Here is a 20,835-nt window from a genome sequence, read left to right as displayed (position 1 = left end):
GAGATTGGTTTATTTAATTCCAACAGACAACTAAACTAGTTTTAACATACAGGCTCTCGCTCCATTTATAGCAAATTGTTCGTTTATGAGAATATTCGCATCGCTTTTAATTTTCTCGTGATGCTATTTTCCTGGTAATCATGCTAGCTTAACGTCTAAAAGTCGTTTTTTTGAAATACTTAGTTTTTTTTTATGCGTGCACTCAAATATTGCGACAAACGGCCTTTATATTGCTATCGCCTATTGCTAAAAGCGGGGGGCTGAGAACAAAAATAGATTATCTTAAATATAAATTTTTACTTCTGGGCCTGCTTCTTGCATAAAGAAATATGTAAACTTTAGTTAAATTAGTGGGGCTGTTCAGAAAGAATGCCAACATTGTGCAAAAACGGGGGTTAAATTTTTCTGAGAAGGGCTGGACGGGATACGAAGAAAAGTATTGAACGATTTTTTCAACATTTCAAAAGAAAATGGCAAAACATTTTATAAAAAAGATAAAAAAAGAAAACAAACAATCCCTTAAGAATATTTTTAACCTGTCATTTCACGTGCAACAAAGCTTTGGACTTGTTTCAAAAATTGCCAGAACTCCGGAAGCTTCAGTGCAAAGAACCTTATCCCATTCTTAACAGTGCAAATGAAAACTACACAAGCAGTAGTGAAAATAAGGCCTGAAAAAATTCAGGCCTGTTCGAGATTCTAACCCATGACTTCTGCGATACCGGTGCAGTGCTCTACCAACTGAGCTAACAAGCTAACTAGGAGCTGGTTATCGTGTTAGTTCGTAAAAAAAAAACCGTGAAATAATGAGTCAACGCTTGTGATTTTATGAAAATCATACATATGAACTGCGGTGAAAGAAATTAGTGTGACATCGATCTTCGCAGGAATGGACACTACTTAAGCACTTAAAACTACACTTCTTTAAATTAATAATTATTTCGGGTCCTTAACTCGTTGTCATTACTTCAATGGTCAGTGGGGCAGCCTTGATGTCGTCATCTCCCTCACCGAAGACCGTCTGCCCTTTTCTTTCTAGCTTTTTGAAGTTTCCTATTTTGCATAGGAAAAACTTCCGTGCGTGAGACCAGTTATCATGAAAAATTTCGAGTGGAATTGACATATCCCGAGCCCTCGACCAGATGCCTGCTTCTCATTTCCATTATTTTTGTAAGCGTATCGAAAGATAATCGCCGCGCCTAAATCCTTAGATGTTTGAGTATTTTTAGTTTTTGACCGATGCTATTGACTAGAAAATCAACCAAAGTAAACAACCATCGAGCATTTACTCAGACCTCAATGTCAAAAAATGCAAAAGCAAAATGTTGTTGGTCTTGTTTGTCCCCTTTTATTGTTCTTTTAAAAATGAGACAAATATGAAGTGAGTAGAAACAAACAAAACAGATCTTAGATTGAAGCTAAAAGGCACACTGCATAAAGTAAAACCAAGCAATGCCAATGTCATACTCGTCGTGAACTGCAGCTTTTAATTTTTTTTATAACAACCGTTATCCCCACCAGCCACCGCTGCGTAACTTTTTGCTTCGAAAGAACTCTACCAGCATATCCTCCCTCGGAGAGAATTTGTCTTTTCTTCGGTTTTTCCTGATCATGATTTAAAATAGCCACTCGCATGCTAATCGGAAATTTCGAAAGTTCCGCGTTCCGCCCTGTGTTCCATTATTCTCTACCTCAGTACTTACAGTCAGAGTTAGAAAGAGTTCAGAAAAGAGCTCTGGCATGTCTTTTTTCTAGAATGCCGTACGGGGAAGCGTTCGGAGCGTGCCTATTTGACTTCTATCAGGGAACATCACGAAGACATTACAAAGTCTTTATTTAGATCAATCAGCGAGAATCAGAACAGTAAACTACATTACTGAATTCCTGAAGCCCATAGCCCTCATTATAATTAAGGCGCCAATGAACATACAATGTACCAGCAGCCAAGACAAAGCGTTTTGCTAATTCGTTTTTCGTGAAGGGTGCGGCTGAAACCAACCCAAGTTGAGATGTAATAGAACGTTTAATAGAACTTTAAGTCATCATATTTTATATTTGTATAGTATTAGCTTGTAAAAATTGCGCAATTCAGTATTTTACTGCGATATGATTTTAATAAACCAGTCTATCTATCTATCCTTATTTTGAACCTGTCGCCAGTAGTGTTCCAAAAATGGCCATATGACCATATAAGGTTATTATTTTATCTAAGAACAAAGCCTTTTGTTATCAAAGTTGATCCGCTTTTCTTGATATGGAACTGAAGTCCTTCTCTGTGCTTTTGTCTTTTGTTGTTGTTGTTGTTTTTTTTAACTGACTTTTTCCTGACTTCATGAAGAATCTGAAAGAGGAAAAAAAAGTTGGTATCTATGATTGGAAATTTTAAAAATAGCATTGAAGCAGAATTCCATTCTGCGGAGCAGGTGATTTAAGAACTATTTTTTTATAAACAGAAATTGTTCGCTCGACTGTAATACAAAAAGACACTATGCACGACAATTTGCAGACAATATATAACCTGGCAGAGGAGAAAAAAATATTGCGTTGAAATTATTAGAGTATAAATTTCAGCTTCGTTTTGAATATGCTTCATCCAATCATAGAGAAGATTGAAGTGAATCTTCTCTATCAGTTAAATTGAAAATTTAACTGATTCCTTTCTTCACTCCATTTCATCTTCCAGCCTATAAGTAATTTTAAACAGTTTTTTTAGGATCGATCCGTTTAGCCAAGGCCCCACGCTCAGGGCTGTGTCTTTTTTTCTCTTTATCTCCCTAAGAGTAACCCTGTTAACCTCATGAGGAAACAAGAATCAACTCCGAAATAAAATTTAGACTGATCAAGTATTCAGTAATTCTGCGAGTTAAAGTTTTCAGCTACCATGCGTTTTGGACATTACCTTTAGGCATTTCACAAATATAAGCCCTTTTTTGTCGGTTTGGAAGATCATTAAACAGCCCTTGTTTGTCCGGTGGGTAATCCTTTGACATCACCGCTTTATCTCCATCACCAGATGGCGCGCCAACAGTCGTCTGCCATTTCTTAATGCTAAGCTTGCTTCCACTGACCCACTTTCAATCCCTGTTAACTTTATGCAGACCTATATGCCATTCGTTAGGCTGCCCGATACAACGCTTTTGGATTTGGTCGTTGAGGAAGTTCCATTCAGCTTCAGTTTCTATGGAGACGAGGTCGCCACCCTTCCCTTGACAGGTTTTTCGGTTGTCGGACCATGTCCCGCCTGATTCCGCATCGGAAATAAAGTAACAGGAACTTTGGAAACATAGTTTACTTTCTATGGATAGAAGATATTTAAATGATTCAGAATAATTTCAGTTGAAGTTGCAGAAATTTCATAACATAAACGCTTGCCCGCTTACCCAGCGAGCTGGAGGCCCTACCGTGAGCCCAAACGCAGAGGTGCTTCCACCGTGGTGACACTATACATTGAGGTTTGAGGAGACAACAGTTAAGAGCAACCAAGATGGCTGTCAAAATGGCTGCGAGGATGCGCTAAGTTCGGAAATGCGGATTAAATATGGCTGAGAAGAATAGACCACTTTCATAAATGGCTGCCGTATAAATATTCTTTTGTTTAAATTTAAATTAGCCCTACTGGCCTCGCTTGAGATAATGTATTCTTTTGAATTTTGTACTGGAGAACGAGGCCAGTAGGGCTAATTTAAATTTAAAGAAAAGAATATTAATCCGGCAGCCATTTATGAAAGTGGTCTATAAAGGTAATAATGGAGAAATAAAAATATTTCGCATTTTATTCCATTACTGCTAGAAACTCAATGTTCCACATCATCAAAATAGATAGAGTCAAGTTCGAACCGTATTTCAATTAAAAGAAAAGTGAGAAAAAAACTGGTTTGCGACGGTGGTTTTAGACGCCATTCCGCCGATCCCCCGTTCCACCATGTCACTGATCTATTGAATAACTCAGGGTATCGTATTTCTCAGCTTTGCTCGCCTCGCAAATTTAGCGGCTTTTTTCGGCATAAGTCGCTGATTCAAACAATAAAATGCTCTATTTTCAAAGAAAAAAGTTACTCGAGGCCTCCGTGATGTGCAGTTTTGATTTAAATTATGCGTCGATGGATGCCAAATTATGTGAATATATTGGAAACAATGCCATGTTCAGCCACAAAAGGAATACTGATCGATTTCTGGAAAACCAATAATTCAGACCTCATTTTCTTAGATCAGTCACGGTAGAAAGGGAAACCACCGTAGTAATAGTGTATAATGAACTTTACAGTTTCTAAGAACAATTTTATAGAAGAAATTGTTTATTATAAGTATTAATTTTATTTACCTTTGGCAAAAACCTGTGTTAAAAGTAAGATGGAAGCCGAAGCTAATGTAAAACATAACTTAGCCATGGCGTACTTTTTAAAAATATTTTCGTCCTCTCAACTCGTTTCCCAGTCGACTGATGGTTCTGTAACAAATACACATGAGGTGATGACTGCAATAGTCAATCACCAATTTGGCTTTGAAAACGGTGCAATGTATGAACCTGTGTCCCGAGAGAAATAAAGGTCGTTGAGGACACAGGCACCTATGACAGTTTCAAGAAATCCACCTTCGCCAAACCAAATAAACTCAACATCGACTGACATAAGAAATTTTGGGGAGCCACTATAATTAAAAAATATGACTTCCTTTCAACCTGGAGACGTTGGCTATATGCATGAGTACGAAAGAAGGGACAGTATAGCAGTTCTGGAATTATCATCATGATGTTTTATTTCTCAACAGCATTTAATGGGCTTAGTTCTCGGTACCTTACCAATTAACTCTTTACCTAGGTTGAATAATGATTGTTACTGACAGGTACTTGTACCAACCACCTCCATTCCTTTTTCCTTAAGTTAAGTCTGATCTTGAGTAAAATGAATAAAGTTTGGAGAAGGGAAGGATCCACTGAAGTGGATGTATTACCATGCAATATGAAGTGAGAAACGGTGCAATATCCTAAAAGAGCCTGTTTGGGCAAGTTATATCAAGTTAAGATCATTCCGTAGAATTACATTCCTCAGTGTTTTGACTTAAACTTACATTCCCGTTTTGACTTAAATATCGCTACATGGCTGAAATATTGTGATTTATTCCACTCTTAGTGTAATAAATGGAGGTTAAATGACACTAACGAGGTGTTTGCTTCGACGTCACCTAAATTTTGTGAAAAAACAACCAAGACCACCACCGACAAAATAACACTGAAAAAAATTGTTCTTAGATATCACTGACACTGGAAGATAAAATCAGTAATGATTTATGAGGGTTGATCTTGCTAATAAAAGTATTTTGCTCGTAGTTTCTATTCGAACCAAATCGGTTAAGTTAGATTTACGCTGGAAGAAGATGGGAACGTGATTCGAGTTCATTGCTTCTACTCATACTAGTGATTCTCAGATTTCAAAATAATATGCTTATAATTATTATGTTGGTTCTAGCTTCTACGTTATGTGCGCACGAAGTACAAATTTTCCTTCAAAATACATCTCGAGAACAAAAAATAGCTTGCTAGGGAAATGTCTTAAAAGAAAGAACTATTGCGGCTGCATGACAACAGAAACGTTGATAAACCGAATAGAAAGTGAACATAAAACCATCTTTCTGCTACCTCTCTATAATCAAGAAATGGATAGATATTCTAGTCTTCTCGGATAAGGACGAATAAACCGTAGGCCCCGTCTCCTGCAGGGTTAGGGGTAGGAAACGTTAATTTCCCACGCACGAGACTGCTGTGTGGTGGATGTCCTCCCCTGGGTGGGATAGGTGGGAATTGGCCCTGAAAAGCCCATATGGGGAGTGGTCAATTAACCTATGTATGTGTATGTATCTTTGTGGAAAAAATAACTACATCTCTGTCTCATTTAAGACTTTTTTTGAAAAATCAATTTTACCAAGTGTCTAAAATTTTTAAGGGGACGCGTTCTAGATAAGTTGATAATTTCACATTCTGCCGATCAAAACAAAGACACCACTTACAAATCAAAAAAGTAGATCAACGAATTACGTTCATTTCCTTTGGAACAGGCCTAGACCAAGAGAGAATAACCTCTTCGCCTAGAATTAAAAAAAGTCGATTACAAGAAAAAAAATCTCTGAATATGCTCCACAACTTTCTAGTCACGTAAATGTGTAGGTGTACGCTCTTGATATCACCGGTTGCAATATCTATGCCTATAGCCGGCCCGAAGATGGGTATGTCCACAATTTTCCTCAGTTCAGCTCTATGACGAACTCTTCTCTTTACATATTCCTGGACCATCTTAGAGTTGTATGCGTCACAGACTACCCTAGTGAGCCTCTTCCATTCGGCTCTGTTGTTCACGGTTGAAAGCCACTGATCTAAGATGTGGCCACACTTCAATGCCCTTTTGCAGGTGTCCTTGAAACGAAGCTTGGGTCGGCCTACTGGGCGAGAACCATGGGCCAATTCACAGTACAGGAGCTGCTTTACCGGCCTATCATTGTCCATTCGACTAACGTGTCCTAACCAGCGCAGGCGAGTCCGTGCCAACATCACCTCAATGTCTTCAATGCCCGCGCGTCGGCAACACTTCTTCATTGCTGATGTAATCGTCCCATTTGATGTTTAAGATAAGACGTAGATGACGCTGTTGTATTGTGCCGAGCTGCCTGACTTCATGTTGATATAGAGTCCAGGTTTCACTACCATACATCAGAAGGGGCATTAGGCATTGGTTGTACACAGCAACTTTAGTTGGAGCTGTTAGATTATGCGAGTCGAACACTCTTTTACGTAGTCGACCAAATGCACATGACGTTGCTTGAATACGAGATACAAGTTCCTCATTCATAGAGCAGTCACTGCTGACATAGCTGCCAAGGTACTTGAAGAGGTCGACGTTAGCTAATTTAGTGCCATCTACGAAGAACTCAGCTGTGTTACCAATACACAGAGTTTCTGTTTTAACCGTGTTGATGCACAGGCCCGTCCTCTTAGCAACAACACTGTAGGAGGTCAAAAGCGATTGCAGACCCTCTGGCGTGTCACTAAAAATAGCAATGTCGTCAGCATACTGAGCTTCTCTAATAAATTCTGTAAGAATTTTGGTTTTTGCTTTGAGTCTGCGTAGGTCAAAAAGATCTGTTGCAATAGTAACAAGTAAATGATCTCATACAGCAGTTTAATTAACTTGTGCACCGAACCGAGAGACATGGTGAAGGGTACATCGTCCATCCTCTTGAACTCTTTATCATAATTTTATCATTGCATTATCCGCTGGTCGGTGTACTCTCTGAAAGCCACGTGTAAGCACATAATTATTTAAGGTCCTCAGGGAAAGGCAAATGTTTTCTAACCTTACCCGGATATCTACAAGTATAGTTATTCAGCCATGGCCCGCGTTTTCCCCTTTCCATTGTCTTGAGTTTCGTCTTTCTTTGCTTTGGAATACTTAGCCAAGAAGGGCAGGAGATTTAAAAAAACAATTCATTGACATAGCATTTTTCAGAATAAAGTAGTCAGAAAAGAAACAATATATTTGAATCCTTTAATATTTTAACTGTTGTCTAAACATGCAAAATAGGAGAAAGATAATCGTGGTAAATATCAGACAGACGCAGCCGCCATTCTTAAAGGTTACAAAGAATAGCATCAAAAACGGAAAAATCCTCCATCATGTGTAGACGCTTCCACTTTTCTCTGCTTTTCTTGTTTCAGAGCCTCCTCTTCTGATCAGTGGAAAACCATTACAAGTGAAGTCAGTGCCGTTGATTGCAGCTAAAAAGAAAGCAACTTACGTTTAAATTATCTCTAGATTGTTACACCATATATAATACAGCAATTTTTATCTTACAGTGAAGTGGCTAATAGATCAGAGCACGTGTAAGATTTGCTTACTTCCATTGACAGATGAGTTTGCAACAAGTGAGGTCGCGCCGTTGACTGCAGCTAAAAAGAGAGCAACTCAGTTTCAAATTATCTCAAGATGGCACCTGTATTCGTTTATCAGTTTTAATGATTACCCTATTACTTGCAATGTTGGTGTTACTCATAGAACTGACTGTTACTTACATTACGGTGATTCTGCCGTTTATTCATTCTTTTTCTGTTTGTTAACATTACGCTTACTTTTGACATTAGGGGACAACAAATTTCCAATGCCCATTACTCTTCGTGGATTTAGTGTAACGTCATGCGCACGCGTAATGGCACGATTTTAATCAGCTAGGACGGTGGAGCAAAAATGAAACCTGTTCCCAGACCACAATAGAAGCATCCAACAACTGTATCTCCCTTTCAGACGCGTATTCACAGTTCAAATTTCGTACCGCTGTCCTCGTTTTTAACATAAGACCAAACAATTTACTTACTTCCATTGCTCGTCGAGTTTCCAGTTGATAAGGTGGTACTGTTGACTGTTGTGTTTAACCTGCTACTGTTCGCAATAGCACTGGGAATGACTTGTGAAGAAAAGAAAAATTTAAGAAAGAAAAATAGAAAATGACGGAATTTATACTCACGGCGGAAAATCTTATTTCACTAAAAAATCCCCACTTTAAAAGCACAAATCACAAACAACAAGAATTTCTATAATTTCCTCACTCCTGAAATAAAAGCTGCAATTAGTCTGGTCCAAAGCTAGCTGATGTTAATCTAGGCGGGACAGTCTTCAAAATCTAATAAAGTCCATAAGAGAATCCTGAATTACATCATATTTGCAGTAATCATCTTATTTCAGATTTGAAAGACTTTTTATGGTAGCTCCGATCCCTAAGAGAGCCTGTTAGGGAGACGCTTGCGTTTGACACATTATTTTTGAGTAACAGGTGGTGTGAAATAAAAATTGTGCGCTCAAAATCCGTCACTGACCTTTTTCTATCCTGAAAGTAAACAATGAGCTGTTTGGTCCACCGCCAATTCGATTAAAAGCACTGATGATAACATTGTAGTCGGTGTCTTCTTCCAGTTCTGTCAACCAAACTGTTGTTTGTATTGCCCTGGTCACGTTGACTGTAGAGTTAAGGACTTTTTCCCAGAATACCTCATAGCCAAGAAGTGTGGCTGCGTTAATATTTTGCGAGGGGATTGGGTCCCATGTGATTTCGGAGTAGGTGGAACTTAGGTTTGTCACTCTGAGGTTGGTTGGCGGGGCACAGGGGGCACTTGGACCTTTGTCTGTCCTGAAAGTAACCAACGAACTGTTTGGTCCACTGCCAATTCGATTAAAAGCACTCAGTGATGACATTATAGTCGGTGTCTCCCTCCAAATCTGTCAACCAAACTTTTGTTTGTCTTGTCTTGGTCAGGTTGACTGTAGAGTTAATGCTCCTTTCCAATTTCCCAGAACACCTCATAACCAAGAAGGGTGGCCGCGTTAATATACTCTGAGGGGATTGGGTCCCATGTAATTTCGAAGTAGGTGGAGCTTAGGTTTGTTACTCTGAGGTTGATTGGAGGAGCACTGGGAGCTAAAATCAAAGGCTTGTTAAGTTTCGAATTTCTGTATATTTGCCTACATGACTGTTTCCCTCTTTGTTTTTATTGTGGTGGAAAACATGCTAATAAAGAGGATCAATTTGAGCATCTGAGGAATCGCACACCTACCATTCTCCTAACCCAAATTTTCAAGTGTCACAAACAAAATCCTCTGACCCCGACCCCCCTCCCCCCCCCCCCCACCAGGTGATAAGTAGTCTGCAGGGTCCAGTGGTTCAAAGGCAGATTAGTGCTAACCTAGGGTTAATTTTAATCCAGGGCCGAGTTGTTCAAAGACGGGTTAAGATAACCTAGGGTTAGTGTGAAATTTGATTTCAGATCTGAAAGCTTTAGAAGAAAATTCAGTTTAATTGCATTTGCCTACAATTTGATGATTGAATTCTCTTAAAAGAATTGGGAAAATTATCCCAAAACGGCTTTTGAACAGAGAAATATAGAAACCGGCCCAGGACAGCAACACTGACGAAAACTTAATTCATCTATTTCTTAAAATTTTCACAAATGGCTGAATGTGTTACTCTAGCGGCACTAAACCTCAACCTCTGTTTAATGTAAGTGAATAACGTCGGAGATTTTTATTCTCTGACCAAGCAAATTTTGATGATTTTTGCCGAGCACGGATGAGAAATGAACAAAGTTTTAAAACGTACGTGCTGAACAGCTGCTGTGCCCGTTAACCATTTTGCTTTACTACGTTCTCGTTTCTGTCGCCGTGGTTTTTTTTTGCTCAAGGTCCTTTTTGACCAAAGGTGAAGATGGTTGGCGACGGAGTACGTTATATCATGTGTTTTTACGGACCGAGCTTCTTTAGTCGATTTATTTCATCTCTTTTTGTAAACAATGGATTCATTCCTGTTTTACTTTATGTTTGTAATTAACTGTTACATCTATTCAGTTGCATCTGAATAAACGTCTATTTTATTTTCCAATTTACTGAATTAAGCCCTCCATATTTTTCACACATTTTCTTAATTTCCACAAAAGTCCAACACTGAAACGCCAGACAAAATTTACGAGAATGGTTTATCTAGTTGAACAGTTCTTATCATACAGCGAAATTCTCTTACATGAAAATGGTGAATAGTTTTGGATGGTCAGCCAGCTCTGACAAATGGTATGCGCCTTAAGTCTAAGTAAAATAGCTTCGAAGAAACGAATATTTTATATTGATCACATGTGCGCAAACCTGATTTCTGAATGGGGCCTAGAATTTAAGAAATCTCCAAATTTAACCAAAAGAAAGTGCACAGACCGATCAATATAATTCTGTCTTGATCAACGGCTCCAAGTTCGCCGTTAATACTTGGTTATTGCCGATCATGAAACGAAAACAAAAATTTAATGTAGCTTTACAAGGTACAAAGCTAAGTCATGGTCAAAATAACTGACCTGAGAACATATTTAGTTCATAAATCGATGATGTTTAAGTATTTTGTGTTATTTATTAATTTAAAGCCCTTTTAATGGTTGATAAAATTCTAAGATTCCCCGGTACATGAATTAGCGTGAAAATACGTGTGCGAGAAAGTTCAACGAAACTCCATGTAAATATCGCGGGAAAAAATTAAGCGCGTGTCTTCAGTCTATTTAAAAACACACAGCTACTCATCCACATATGGAGTATTTTGTGATGTTCTCTGTATCTTCAAAGGTCGTTTCGTTAATCATGTTGTAGAGTTATTGTTGTTATTGTCAATTGCACTCACCCAAATTTCCTGAAACAGCAGGTAAAACAAACTTTTGTAATTCCAAGAAAAACAAAAAGAGAAACTTCCCCTGACGAGACATCGTCCCTTAATATGCCTGTGGAAATATAATGTTTTTTGTCTATGTATATATATATATCGACCATGTTATCAAAACGGGAGCATTATGTGTGCCATACAGAACTCAATTGATGGTCAATGATGACGGTCTTTGCGCCTAAAACTCGCACGGGCTAGGTTTCAAATTGCCATCAAAACTAGTAGCTTTCCACGCAAGGGAAAAACACAGCTAATGGTATACCTGCCCAGAAAAAGTAAACTAACAGAAAAATAAAATTTGCTTACTGTTAAAGCTTTAGACCCGAAAACTGCTGAAAACAATAGCGGATAGAACACTTAAGTTGCTTTTGAGGTTTTTGCATCCGACTACGAGTGGTTATGAAGTCCATGAAACACACCTTGAACAATATTGCGGATTTTTAGTGTTGATTCTTCAAAAGCCATTAAAATCTTTCGTCACTCTATATAGTAAGTCGAAATGGTGCTTCAAAAAGCGTTCCAAGACATCAATCAACTCATGTAATGAGGTCCATTCGCGTTATTAATTGTGAACACATCTCGTTCATTGTATACGTAACTTCATTTTTTAACACCTGCCTAAAAATCATTTCCCGGTGGCTCGACGAGAGACCACCGAAAAAAGGAGATAAAAAAAAAACAAACAAATGAAAGAAAACAATGAGTAAATCGCATACCTCGAAACTCGATTAATCCTCTTCTTTAAAGTATCGTGACAAAGTTTGTTGTCTACTCCAGGTGCCTTTTAGACAACTTAAACAACTTACCTTAACCTCAATTACCATCGAACACTCCGGTGAATTGGCTAATTTGTGAATGTTTATCATATTTTGTGTACTGATTAAAGTCACAAAAAACATTTCTCACTTTCACTGCAGGCACTAAACGCTCGTGTTGAGTGTAATACAAGTAACACCTCCCCTTAACTGAACAAGACTAATTAAATTTAATATGGTTGTGACAATTAGCTACTCTCGAACTGGTTAAAAAACAGTCAAAGTGATTAAACAAGAGAGAAAAAAAAAGAGATTCTCTCTATCTTGTCTAAAGGCAAGTAATTCACTTTTAACGCAGAGAGAAAATGAAACATTTCACTGAAGCACATGTTATATTTCACTTTCTGAACATTACAAGAGTTAGACAACCTATAATTTATACAATAAACAATACTGATATATGCTTTCTGATACAAAAGAAAAAGTACGGGCACCATGCAAGCATAAAACGCTTCTACTGCCTCCATTCAGTTAGGAGGTGTAAGCGAAGAAGAACGGAGAACAAAAAGACTAGGGCTGGTTGGTTTGACTCTGATGCTGTCACTTCACGTGATCAAAAGTGAGGGGTCTCGACTCAAGAATGGAAGTGGTCTTCACGGCTTTGAAACTCACGATAGCTTTATGAAAGGAATATTCGCCAAAAACTACGCTTCTTCCTTAATCAATGCTCGACCCTAACACAAGTCGCACAACACTAACTTTATAATTTAAGATATCAGTTTTTGCAAGAAACAACACCAACCGAGTAGCCGTTTTGTTTTTTCTGTAATTAGCTCAGCAAATGGTGCCCTGGTGCCCTTGTTTTCCAACGCTTGCCATCAGCGGCCTATTTTTCTCGAGCTTTCCTCTTGTGACCTGTTTTCCCGCGCTCACCGCAAGGTTGCACACGCACTTGATTTCAACTTTTCCGGTTCCAAACATGCCATTAACGCAAAGACATGGACATTTTTCGATGGAAACCATATCTTACAGTACTTATAAGCTACAAATGTATCTACGTGTAGTTTCATAGTGTTAAAACAAGTGCAAGTAGACGTTAAATAAATAATACAGAAATCTGGATACAAATAGCGCTAACTAAAACCAAAGAGCTGTATGCAATTCTATTACAGTGTGATTTAGTTATCCAAAATAAACTAACATCCTTGACTATCGAAAACATCTAAATTTTTGCCTGACATAAAGAAGTTTTCCTTATTACAGCATTAGAGCTGATAGCTTAGAGAAGATTATTCTTCAAGGGGTTTCTCAAATAGTCAAATAAAAAGTTCAAATTCTGCAGTATTCGCTAAGTCAGTCCAGACGATCATCTCAGACAGTTTCTCTCTCTCTTCCGTTCGTTTGTGCACTTGGGGCAGTACCTGCAAAGAAATAAGGGTAGGTCCTTCGTCAGAGCGAATAGAGGAATTGTAGGTTGTGTGTGTTTCTTATACAGAAAGATGGAGCTACGCTCTTGGTGGAAACATGATCACGTTTAATAGGACGTGAGCATCAGCAACAACGAGCGTGCAGAGTAGTGTAGAGGCCCCAACCCATCCATCTTAAGCTACAACGGCGGAGATTCTGCGGTACTAAAGACAACCTTACCACTTTCCTTTCGGTTTGGTTGTGAGTCCCACGCACTGAAAATGAAACCATTCTATGGGACACTGTTGAAAAACAGGAGTAAATGATTAATAAATAGTAGGTTTCTTTGATAAACTTGAAGGCATCTTCCTCGTAAGCCCAAGATGTTTTCACTCACTCCCGCTGACGATCCACATGTATTTGCAGTCCATATTGTGACTGAGATAAAATTCAAAAGCTGGTGATTCTAATTCCTTCCACCATTTCATCAAATTTCTTTTAAAATCAAATTTAACAAAGATATCAAACAGATTGCTTTTAGTAGAAGTTGAAGTTTACCTCTTCATTATCACATCCAATCATTTCTCCAAATGAAACCTGTACAGAAAGAAATGTCATTTTAATTTCTCTCAAGATCTTGATAGTAATTCTCCTTACTCTCTGCACCACATTCTCATGACGCCACTTTGGAGAATTCAGCATTGGATCAATTAATAATCCTCTAATTGATATTTTTCTTTATTATCATCACTTGTCTGCTTGATATTGTATTGATATTGTAAGGAGAAACTCTGTCTTGATCACTCACAGGAGTTCAAGGGTTAAAAAGGGGGAAGGGTGTGTACTTCCCACAATCTACACGCCTGTTGAGATTATGTTAAGTTTAAGCCGTATTGATTTGTTTGTTTATGCTTAATCATAAGATTAGTCAGGCATCCCTCGCTAGCATAACCGTGGAGGCTGGGAACGAAAGAAAAACATTATGGGATAAGAAAAAAAAAGCACATGGAGGGAGAGAGTTGGAAAACTTAGAGAAGTCGGAATAAAGTTGTTCAGTTTATTCAATTGAAAGTGAGTCGTGAGTATATTGTCAGAAGTAGCATTTCCGACACGCCCTTGATGCCTGGTAAACACTAATGGTACTGACACTCATTTTCATGACCCCACCAGTTAGCACTTCAAACAAAGTGCATTCAAAATACATGGCAGTATTTGTGCACGATCCTCACAGTAAAGAACACTATATAAGCAATAGTGAAAATCAGACCTGAAAAAATTCAGGCCTGTATGGGATTCGAACCACTGACCTCTGTGATACTAGTGCAGCGCTCTACCAATTGAGCTAACAAGCCAACTGGGAGCAGGTCATCAAATAAGTCCGACATAAACCCATAAGATGATAAATCAAACATAACCAATATATGAAATTCATATATCTGAACTGCAGTTATAGAAACGTATTTGTGCACGATCCTCACACAAATGAACCTTTTGAGTATGAGTGACAAGCATCTAATTTCTCCTTACAATATCACCCCTGAATCACACATTAAGGTCAGGAGAATAAAGGAAATGATCACCGACTAAACAAGCTCTTGACTGTTAGACAAACTCTCATTGTCAGCACCTTAGGAAAATTAATGTATAGAGAAAAGTATCGAGAATATGCATACTGATGTTAGGTTGTAAAGGTTAACAAAGAATCTCATACCTGATTACACAAGCAGTATGTTGGCTCATTTGGATCAATTGGATACTCTGGTGTGGGTGAGTCTTGATTCTTTGACTTGCCCCTAAATTTTAGAACATTGTGTTGATTTTAGTTTAATATTAAGATTGGGAAGTGGACATGGCACTTACCTCCCACTGCTATGGCCCAAGGTTCATTCCCAGACCTGAAATCACATGTGGGTCGAGTGTGTTGTTGTTTGTTGTTTGTTCTCTGGTTTTCCTCCCTCCACAAAAACAAACATTTCAAATTTCAATTCAACCTTGAAACAGCAGACAAGAAGAGCCGTGTACAGGAATTTCCACTGTTAAATTCCCATTACTGTTCCCCAATGTTTAATGTCAAATATTTATAATCACTCACAAGATTGATATCACTACATCTCTCAGATATTTTCACAACTGAGTGTGCATCAAGATTGTTGATTAGTTGGTTGTCAGAATAGGCCATTTCCGAACTACCTTTAGCCTCTTTTTCTAAACAAGGTCCCATGCTCAACTATTCTTGCGAAAATTATCTTAATTTCCATGTAAATGAAAATTAATTTTTGTAAGAAAGGATGAGCACCAGGACTCGCTTTGAAAAAGAGGCTGAAAGTAATTTGGAAATGGGCCATTGTAAGGGAGTTAGCACACATCGAAAACTAAGTATAGATCTAGAATTCCTTCATTCTTAACTTAAAGTCACAAAAATATGATGCACAAAGCAACTCACTTTCTATTGGTCTTTGCCTTTTTCTTGACTGGCTTGACCACTTCTGAACCTCCTGCCCCACTTGATCCACCCCTCCCCTCTGAGTCACGCTCATGTTTGTCATGGTTGCGCTGCCGCCGATTTCCTACAGAAAAAAGATAATCAAATGAAAGGAAGTCAGTTAGCAAAGCTCTCTTTTCAGTAGTGTCTATAAAATTCTTTACATTTCCTTACTTTTTGTCTTCTCAGGTTTTGAATGGTGCTCCTCTAAAATGGCTGAGAGAAAGAGAAAACAAATTAAATGGGTGATGTCAAGAACCTTAATTGCAAAACTTCATTACCCTTGGCTATGGTGAAAGTTTTGAACTTCACCTCTCCTAAGTTCATATTTTCTAGTTAATAAGCAAAAGAACACATTTTTCTCGGCTCTATAATATGATAAAGCCACAAAGCATGTTGGGAGAACACAAGGAAAGCTTAGAAATCACAAGCCAAGGTGAGTAATTAATAAGCTTTACGAGCATTCTCCCAACACCCTAAGTGGCTTTACCACATGAAAGAACCCGGAAAAATGTGTTCTATTGCTTTTTTAACATAATTAGTTACATGCAGGCTCCATATAAAACCTGCTAAAGCATCTGCTTGGGAACTGAACTGGCCAATCAGACTACATGTGTAGGTTCGAAATGGACATTTCATGATTATAACATGACCCAACTCTTAGTTGTTACCAGGCCAAGTGAGTGATCTTGTCCGGCCATGTGTATGATGATGATTTTGTTCTGAAGATTGTGAATGTGAATCGTTTTCATCCTATCGATTTTGACGAACATTTTTCAGTTATTTTGAGAAGGAACCCTCAGATTGTTTGTAAGTGTTCATTACTTCGGTTTATTTGGGCTTTGTATACTTTCATTTTGCCTTTATTTGCTTCGCATTTGCAAGTTTCGATTGTGTGTAATTCTACTTTCAGAAACATACTTGTATGCCGTTTATAGCAATGAACCTGGATTAAAAGACTTTAAAATTTACCCATCAATTCAGCGGTTACAACGTGTACTATGTTCATCATGTTATTTAACTAGATATAGATAGATGAGTTGATAGGGGTTAAATAAAAAAATAAACCTTTTCACTCCCAAGATCTCACATTTAGTAATTCTCCTTGCTGTCTGATATACAATTGTTATGATGTTAATTTGGAGAATTTGGTCTTGGATCAACATATAATCCCCTTATAGAGAGTTTAGAGTTTTCGAGTTTATTATTAAGAAAAATTGACAAAATACAAAATATGGTGTACCACTGCTCGCAGTTAGCTACAGCTACTCGAGGCAAGCAGTGGATTGACACATTAAATTACATATTAACATACAAATTACACTAATTACAATACTTATTGTCTGCTTGATATTGTAATGAGAAATTCTGTCTTGGTCACTCATTGGAATTAAAGAGTTAAGTTAAGGATTTCCATCCAGCTAAAGATAGATGACTTAATAGGATAAAATTCTAGTAAAGAGTTGCAAATTCAGAAAAGCTGAGATGACAGTAATATAACAGTACCTGGCTGAACATCGGGTTTTAGGAGAGGTGGCATGTCATCATTTCTGTATGTGTCCAGGTTTTCCACATCTACTTCAATTTGTCGAGTACGAGTATCCACCTGCACATATATGATTCACAAAATTCAAATAACAAGTTGTTTAAAAAGTAACTTCTTCACTTAAAAAAGACATTTATCCACAAATGCAATAAGAATAGACTAAAAATATCTGCCAAAAGGTGATATTGTGACATAACAGTAAATTCTCCAAAGATGGTCTTTTAACCTAAACATGGCCAGGCATTCTTCCCATTTGAATGTAACATTTTAGACCTTCTTACAGATCAAAACTTTCCGACTCCAAATTGACCAGTTTATGTTGATAAAATTAATGTTAACAGTTGATGATTCATGATGGAGAGAAATTGTCTGTCTCAAGAGGCAGAATGTGGCATGGATTTATCACAGAATAGTGTATTAGCTAAATTTGAAAATAAATCACCCACATTTTAACTTCAAAAACATGGAAATAATGATAGTGAGACATTTATGGGGGACCGCCAGCCGTTGCTGTGCCACCTTCATGCGTAACAACTAAGTACATAGTTGAATTCCACCTATCTTAGGCCCATAGGCAAGACGACATCTTGGAGAGGCCTGGGCTAGAATCTACAATGTTGCCGAGAAGTGATAAAGCGTAGTGATTGTTCGCTGACAGGCTATTCTTTTCGAAAACTAAAACCGACTAACATTCAATACTAAACTCAATTATCTCAGCACAAAGGTGTTCTTTTATTTGCATTTAATAGGTGTTGATCTACTAGTCCAAGCGCTTTGACAGCCATAACACTTACTAGTGACACCCATGACAGGTGTTACAGGTTCAATTGAAAACCCTGGACAGTGGATCATTTACAAGGGACTGTGGAATGCTCAGCTTTCTCTGCTTGTATTAATCTATTAACCCAAAGAGTAACTGGCTTCTAATTTCTCCTTACAATATCACCCCTGAATCACTCATTAAGGTCAACAACTACAGCTCTTGATTGTTTAGCAAATTCTCCCTGTGAGCACCTTAGGAAATGCATAGAGAACAGTATGGAGAATATGCGTACTGATGTTAGGGTGTACAGGGTTGAAAGGCAAACACTTATTATAACATAACTAAAGCAAAGCGCCCACTCTGATTGGTTAATTCAGCATCTACTATTTGCCCATGGGTGCATGCTGCTGACGTGAGCAAATGCTAAGGCTATTTTTCCACACGCGCTTGTTTTTTCTGATCATGTAAGATTTGTTAAATAAAAGGGAACCCTTGTTCCAATGTATCAATGTTATGTTATAAAACAAATGGTGAACACCATAGTGTGTACTATTGACTGATGGATGCACCTGGGAGGGTTGCTAAGCACTCAAGAAGCTAGAGTTGCACTTGTCTATCGCCTCGTGTGCCCCTTACGCTTCTTTCGTGCTTAGCAACCTCCCGGGTGCATCCATAACTCATTAGTACACGCTATGGTGTTCACCATTAATTTTGTTAAATGTAAGTCTGTCAGTAACAGCTCACCAAGTCTATCATGTTTCCAACCAGCTGTAACTTATCATCCCCATAATCTTGACTTCTTATTAGTCGTCTTTGAATTTGAATCAAGCATTTTCGCCTGGCCGCTGGCTCTTTTTCTTTGAAGTAATTATTGATGAGCCGCTCGATTTCTTTAAGCCTCTCTGAAACCATACAAACATAGTACTTTGAAATCTAAAAATGTTTCAAACTTAAGGAAAACTTAATGCAGAAGTATTTAGATCATCTGGTTCAAATCTGATGCTGCTAACAAACCCTGATAATGAAGGTCCAGCTCTCTCATCTGAGAAATGTTCCTTTGCATGTCATCAGGTAGAGATTCTACACCTGAAGTTTACAAAAAAAGAAGCCAAATCTATCATCAATTGTGTACCTAAAAAGATGTGTGTCCTGGCTAGAGGGGAGAGTTAAAAATCAGATCTTGGGAAGAACAACTGAATTACAAGCTTAATTGATTGCAAACAATTTGTTCAATATTTTAATTCCTTTTCAAATTTATGAGAATTGATACAAGAAAGAAATTGCTGTCTTCAACCATTTGATTAAAGGAGAAAAACGAAAATAATAAAGATCAATGTTTTAAGTCATTGTCTGTCTTCCTGCCAGTCTTTTGTTTCAATCAGAATGGCTTTTAACCTCATTGTCTACAACTAGTGTCTAGTCTTCAAAGATTTTGTAAAAGCAGTTGATATACAAAGTAAAGAAACACTCAGGGAGATCTTGGAAACGTACACACCAGAGGCCTTCGCTTATTTACATGCGTGCGAAAGCAAACATATCGTAAGATCTCATATTACACAAATGAGTTGCTGCAAAAACGTAAACATCGAGAAATCCAAAACGAGAACACTTGAGAGTAAAAAGGTTTGGAGCAACTTCAGAATACCCGTCCACATCATTTACATGTGTCGGGAGGCTTTGAAGAATGAAGCATAACATAATAGATGCTATTCTTATTCAATGACATATAAATGAGTGGCCGGGAATCTCGTGAGTTGATGAACCACTTCAGATTATATTTACGGTAATGCCAATGCTCATGCATTTAAGAGATCACGTACAAAATTGCATGACCACAAATCTTCGCAATGACGTCACAGTTGTAACAAAAATCGCACGTTCGCAAATATGTGCACATAATTTACCAAACATCACAACGAGATACGAAGCTTGTCAAGTAAAAAAGAAAAAAAGAAAAAATCAACAAGCAACGGAAGAGGAAGCTACCAATTATGAACGCGGATTCAAACCGGTTATAATTCTTGAAAAGTTCCGTTTTAGATCCGTTCGAGCTTGACAGGTCCTATATAGCGATAAGATATCTTGTCATAAAACGGGTAAAGGTAACTTTCTGACTCGAGAAACACGAATATTTTCGATACTATTTCCACTCAAGATAACATGACCATTTACACTTTATGGGATGGTTAATAATGTTTCAAAAAGGAACAATTTACTCACAATCTAGGTAGTTCTCAACGTAGGTTGCTGTGGCAGAAATTGCGGACTCGCTTGACTGCAAAACAAAAGCACATCTCTCGTTTTCGTCGATTCAAGACTTGCAAATAATCTTGTGTGTTCCTCTGTGGTACTTACCGTCATTTCTGCAGCATAGTAGTCTAAGAAAAGATTAAAAAATCTGGGAATTTTCCCTAAAAAAACGATAGATTTGAGGACGCGGTGAAAACAGCCTACAGCTTAGCAGCCAAGCTTCGGATATTTTGCTTCCGGTAGTCAAGTGCAGGTTTTGATTCGCTAATCAGTAAAAGAACAGGAAGTATACTGGTTACTAAGTTATTTGCGGTTCTGCCCTAATTCCCAAAACAAAGAACTTTCATGTGATTTTGACAACGCTATGACATCTGATTTCAATATGTTGGTTTCTGTCACGTAC

The 20,835-nt window shown here is 37.9% G+C and overlaps 2 protein-coding genes and 1 long non-coding RNA gene across 4 annotated transcripts; all 3 read right to left on the bottom strand.

The window, feature by feature from the left end:
- Positions 1–1,771: 1,771 nt before the first annotated feature.
- On the bottom strand, positions 1,772–4,520 carry LOC111323359 (uncharacterized). The gene is made up of 3 exons (XR_015995560.1): positions 4,322–4,520; positions 2,900–3,295; positions 1,772–2,341 (listed from the first exon to the last, which is right to left on the bottom strand). It is a non-coding gene; the product is annotated as an uncharacterized LOC111323359 (long non-coding RNA).
- A 3,007-nt stretch (positions 4,521–7,527) lies between these two features.
- Positions 7,528–9,613, bottom strand: LOC148716100 (MAM and fibronectin type III domain-containing protein 1-like). Its single transcript, XM_088744480.1, has 3 exons — positions 8,858–9,613; positions 8,359–8,448; positions 7,528–7,936 (listed from the first exon to the last, which is right to left on the bottom strand). Exons 1-3 carry the CDS (start codon positions 9,231–9,233, stop codon positions 7,860–7,862), a joined length of 543 nt encoding a protein of 180 aa, XP_088600606.1. The 5' UTR covers positions 9,234–9,613; the 3' UTR covers positions 7,528–7,859.
- A 2,744-nt stretch (positions 9,614–12,357) lies between these two features.
- Positions 12,358–20,674, bottom strand: LOC111323417 (inhibitor of growth protein 1). 2 transcript variants are annotated; one of them, XM_022926749.2, is made up of 11 exons: positions 20,538–20,674; positions 20,403–20,457; positions 19,197–19,268; positions 18,927–19,084; positions 17,380–17,479; positions 16,048–16,089; positions 15,835–15,958; positions 15,103–15,184; positions 13,950–13,988; positions 13,632–13,693; positions 12,358–13,405 (listed from the first exon to the last, which is right to left on the bottom strand). In XM_022926749.2, the coding sequence occupies exons 1-11, from the start codon at positions 20,541–20,543 to the stop codon at positions 13,351–13,353; spliced, it is 795 nt and encodes a 264-aa protein (XP_022782484.1). In that variant the 5' UTR covers positions 20,544–20,674; the 3' UTR covers positions 12,358–13,350. The 2 variants fall into 2 exon arrangements, with proteins under 2 accessions (XP_022782484.1, XP_088600605.1); XM_088744479.1 differs by lacking the exons at positions 20,403–20,457; positions 20,538–20,674 and adding an exon at positions 19,739–19,937.
- Between the last annotated feature and the right edge of the window lie 161 nt (positions 20,675–20,835).

This window comes from Stylophora pistillata, chromosome 14, assembly GCF_964205215.1.
Source record: "Stylophora pistillata chromosome 14, jaStyPist1.2, whole genome shotgun sequence".
NCBI classification, from domain to species: domain Eukaryota; kingdom Metazoa; phylum Cnidaria; class Anthozoa; order Scleractinia; family Pocilloporidae; genus Stylophora; species Stylophora pistillata.
This window is presented reverse-complemented; position numbering and strand designations above follow the sequence as displayed.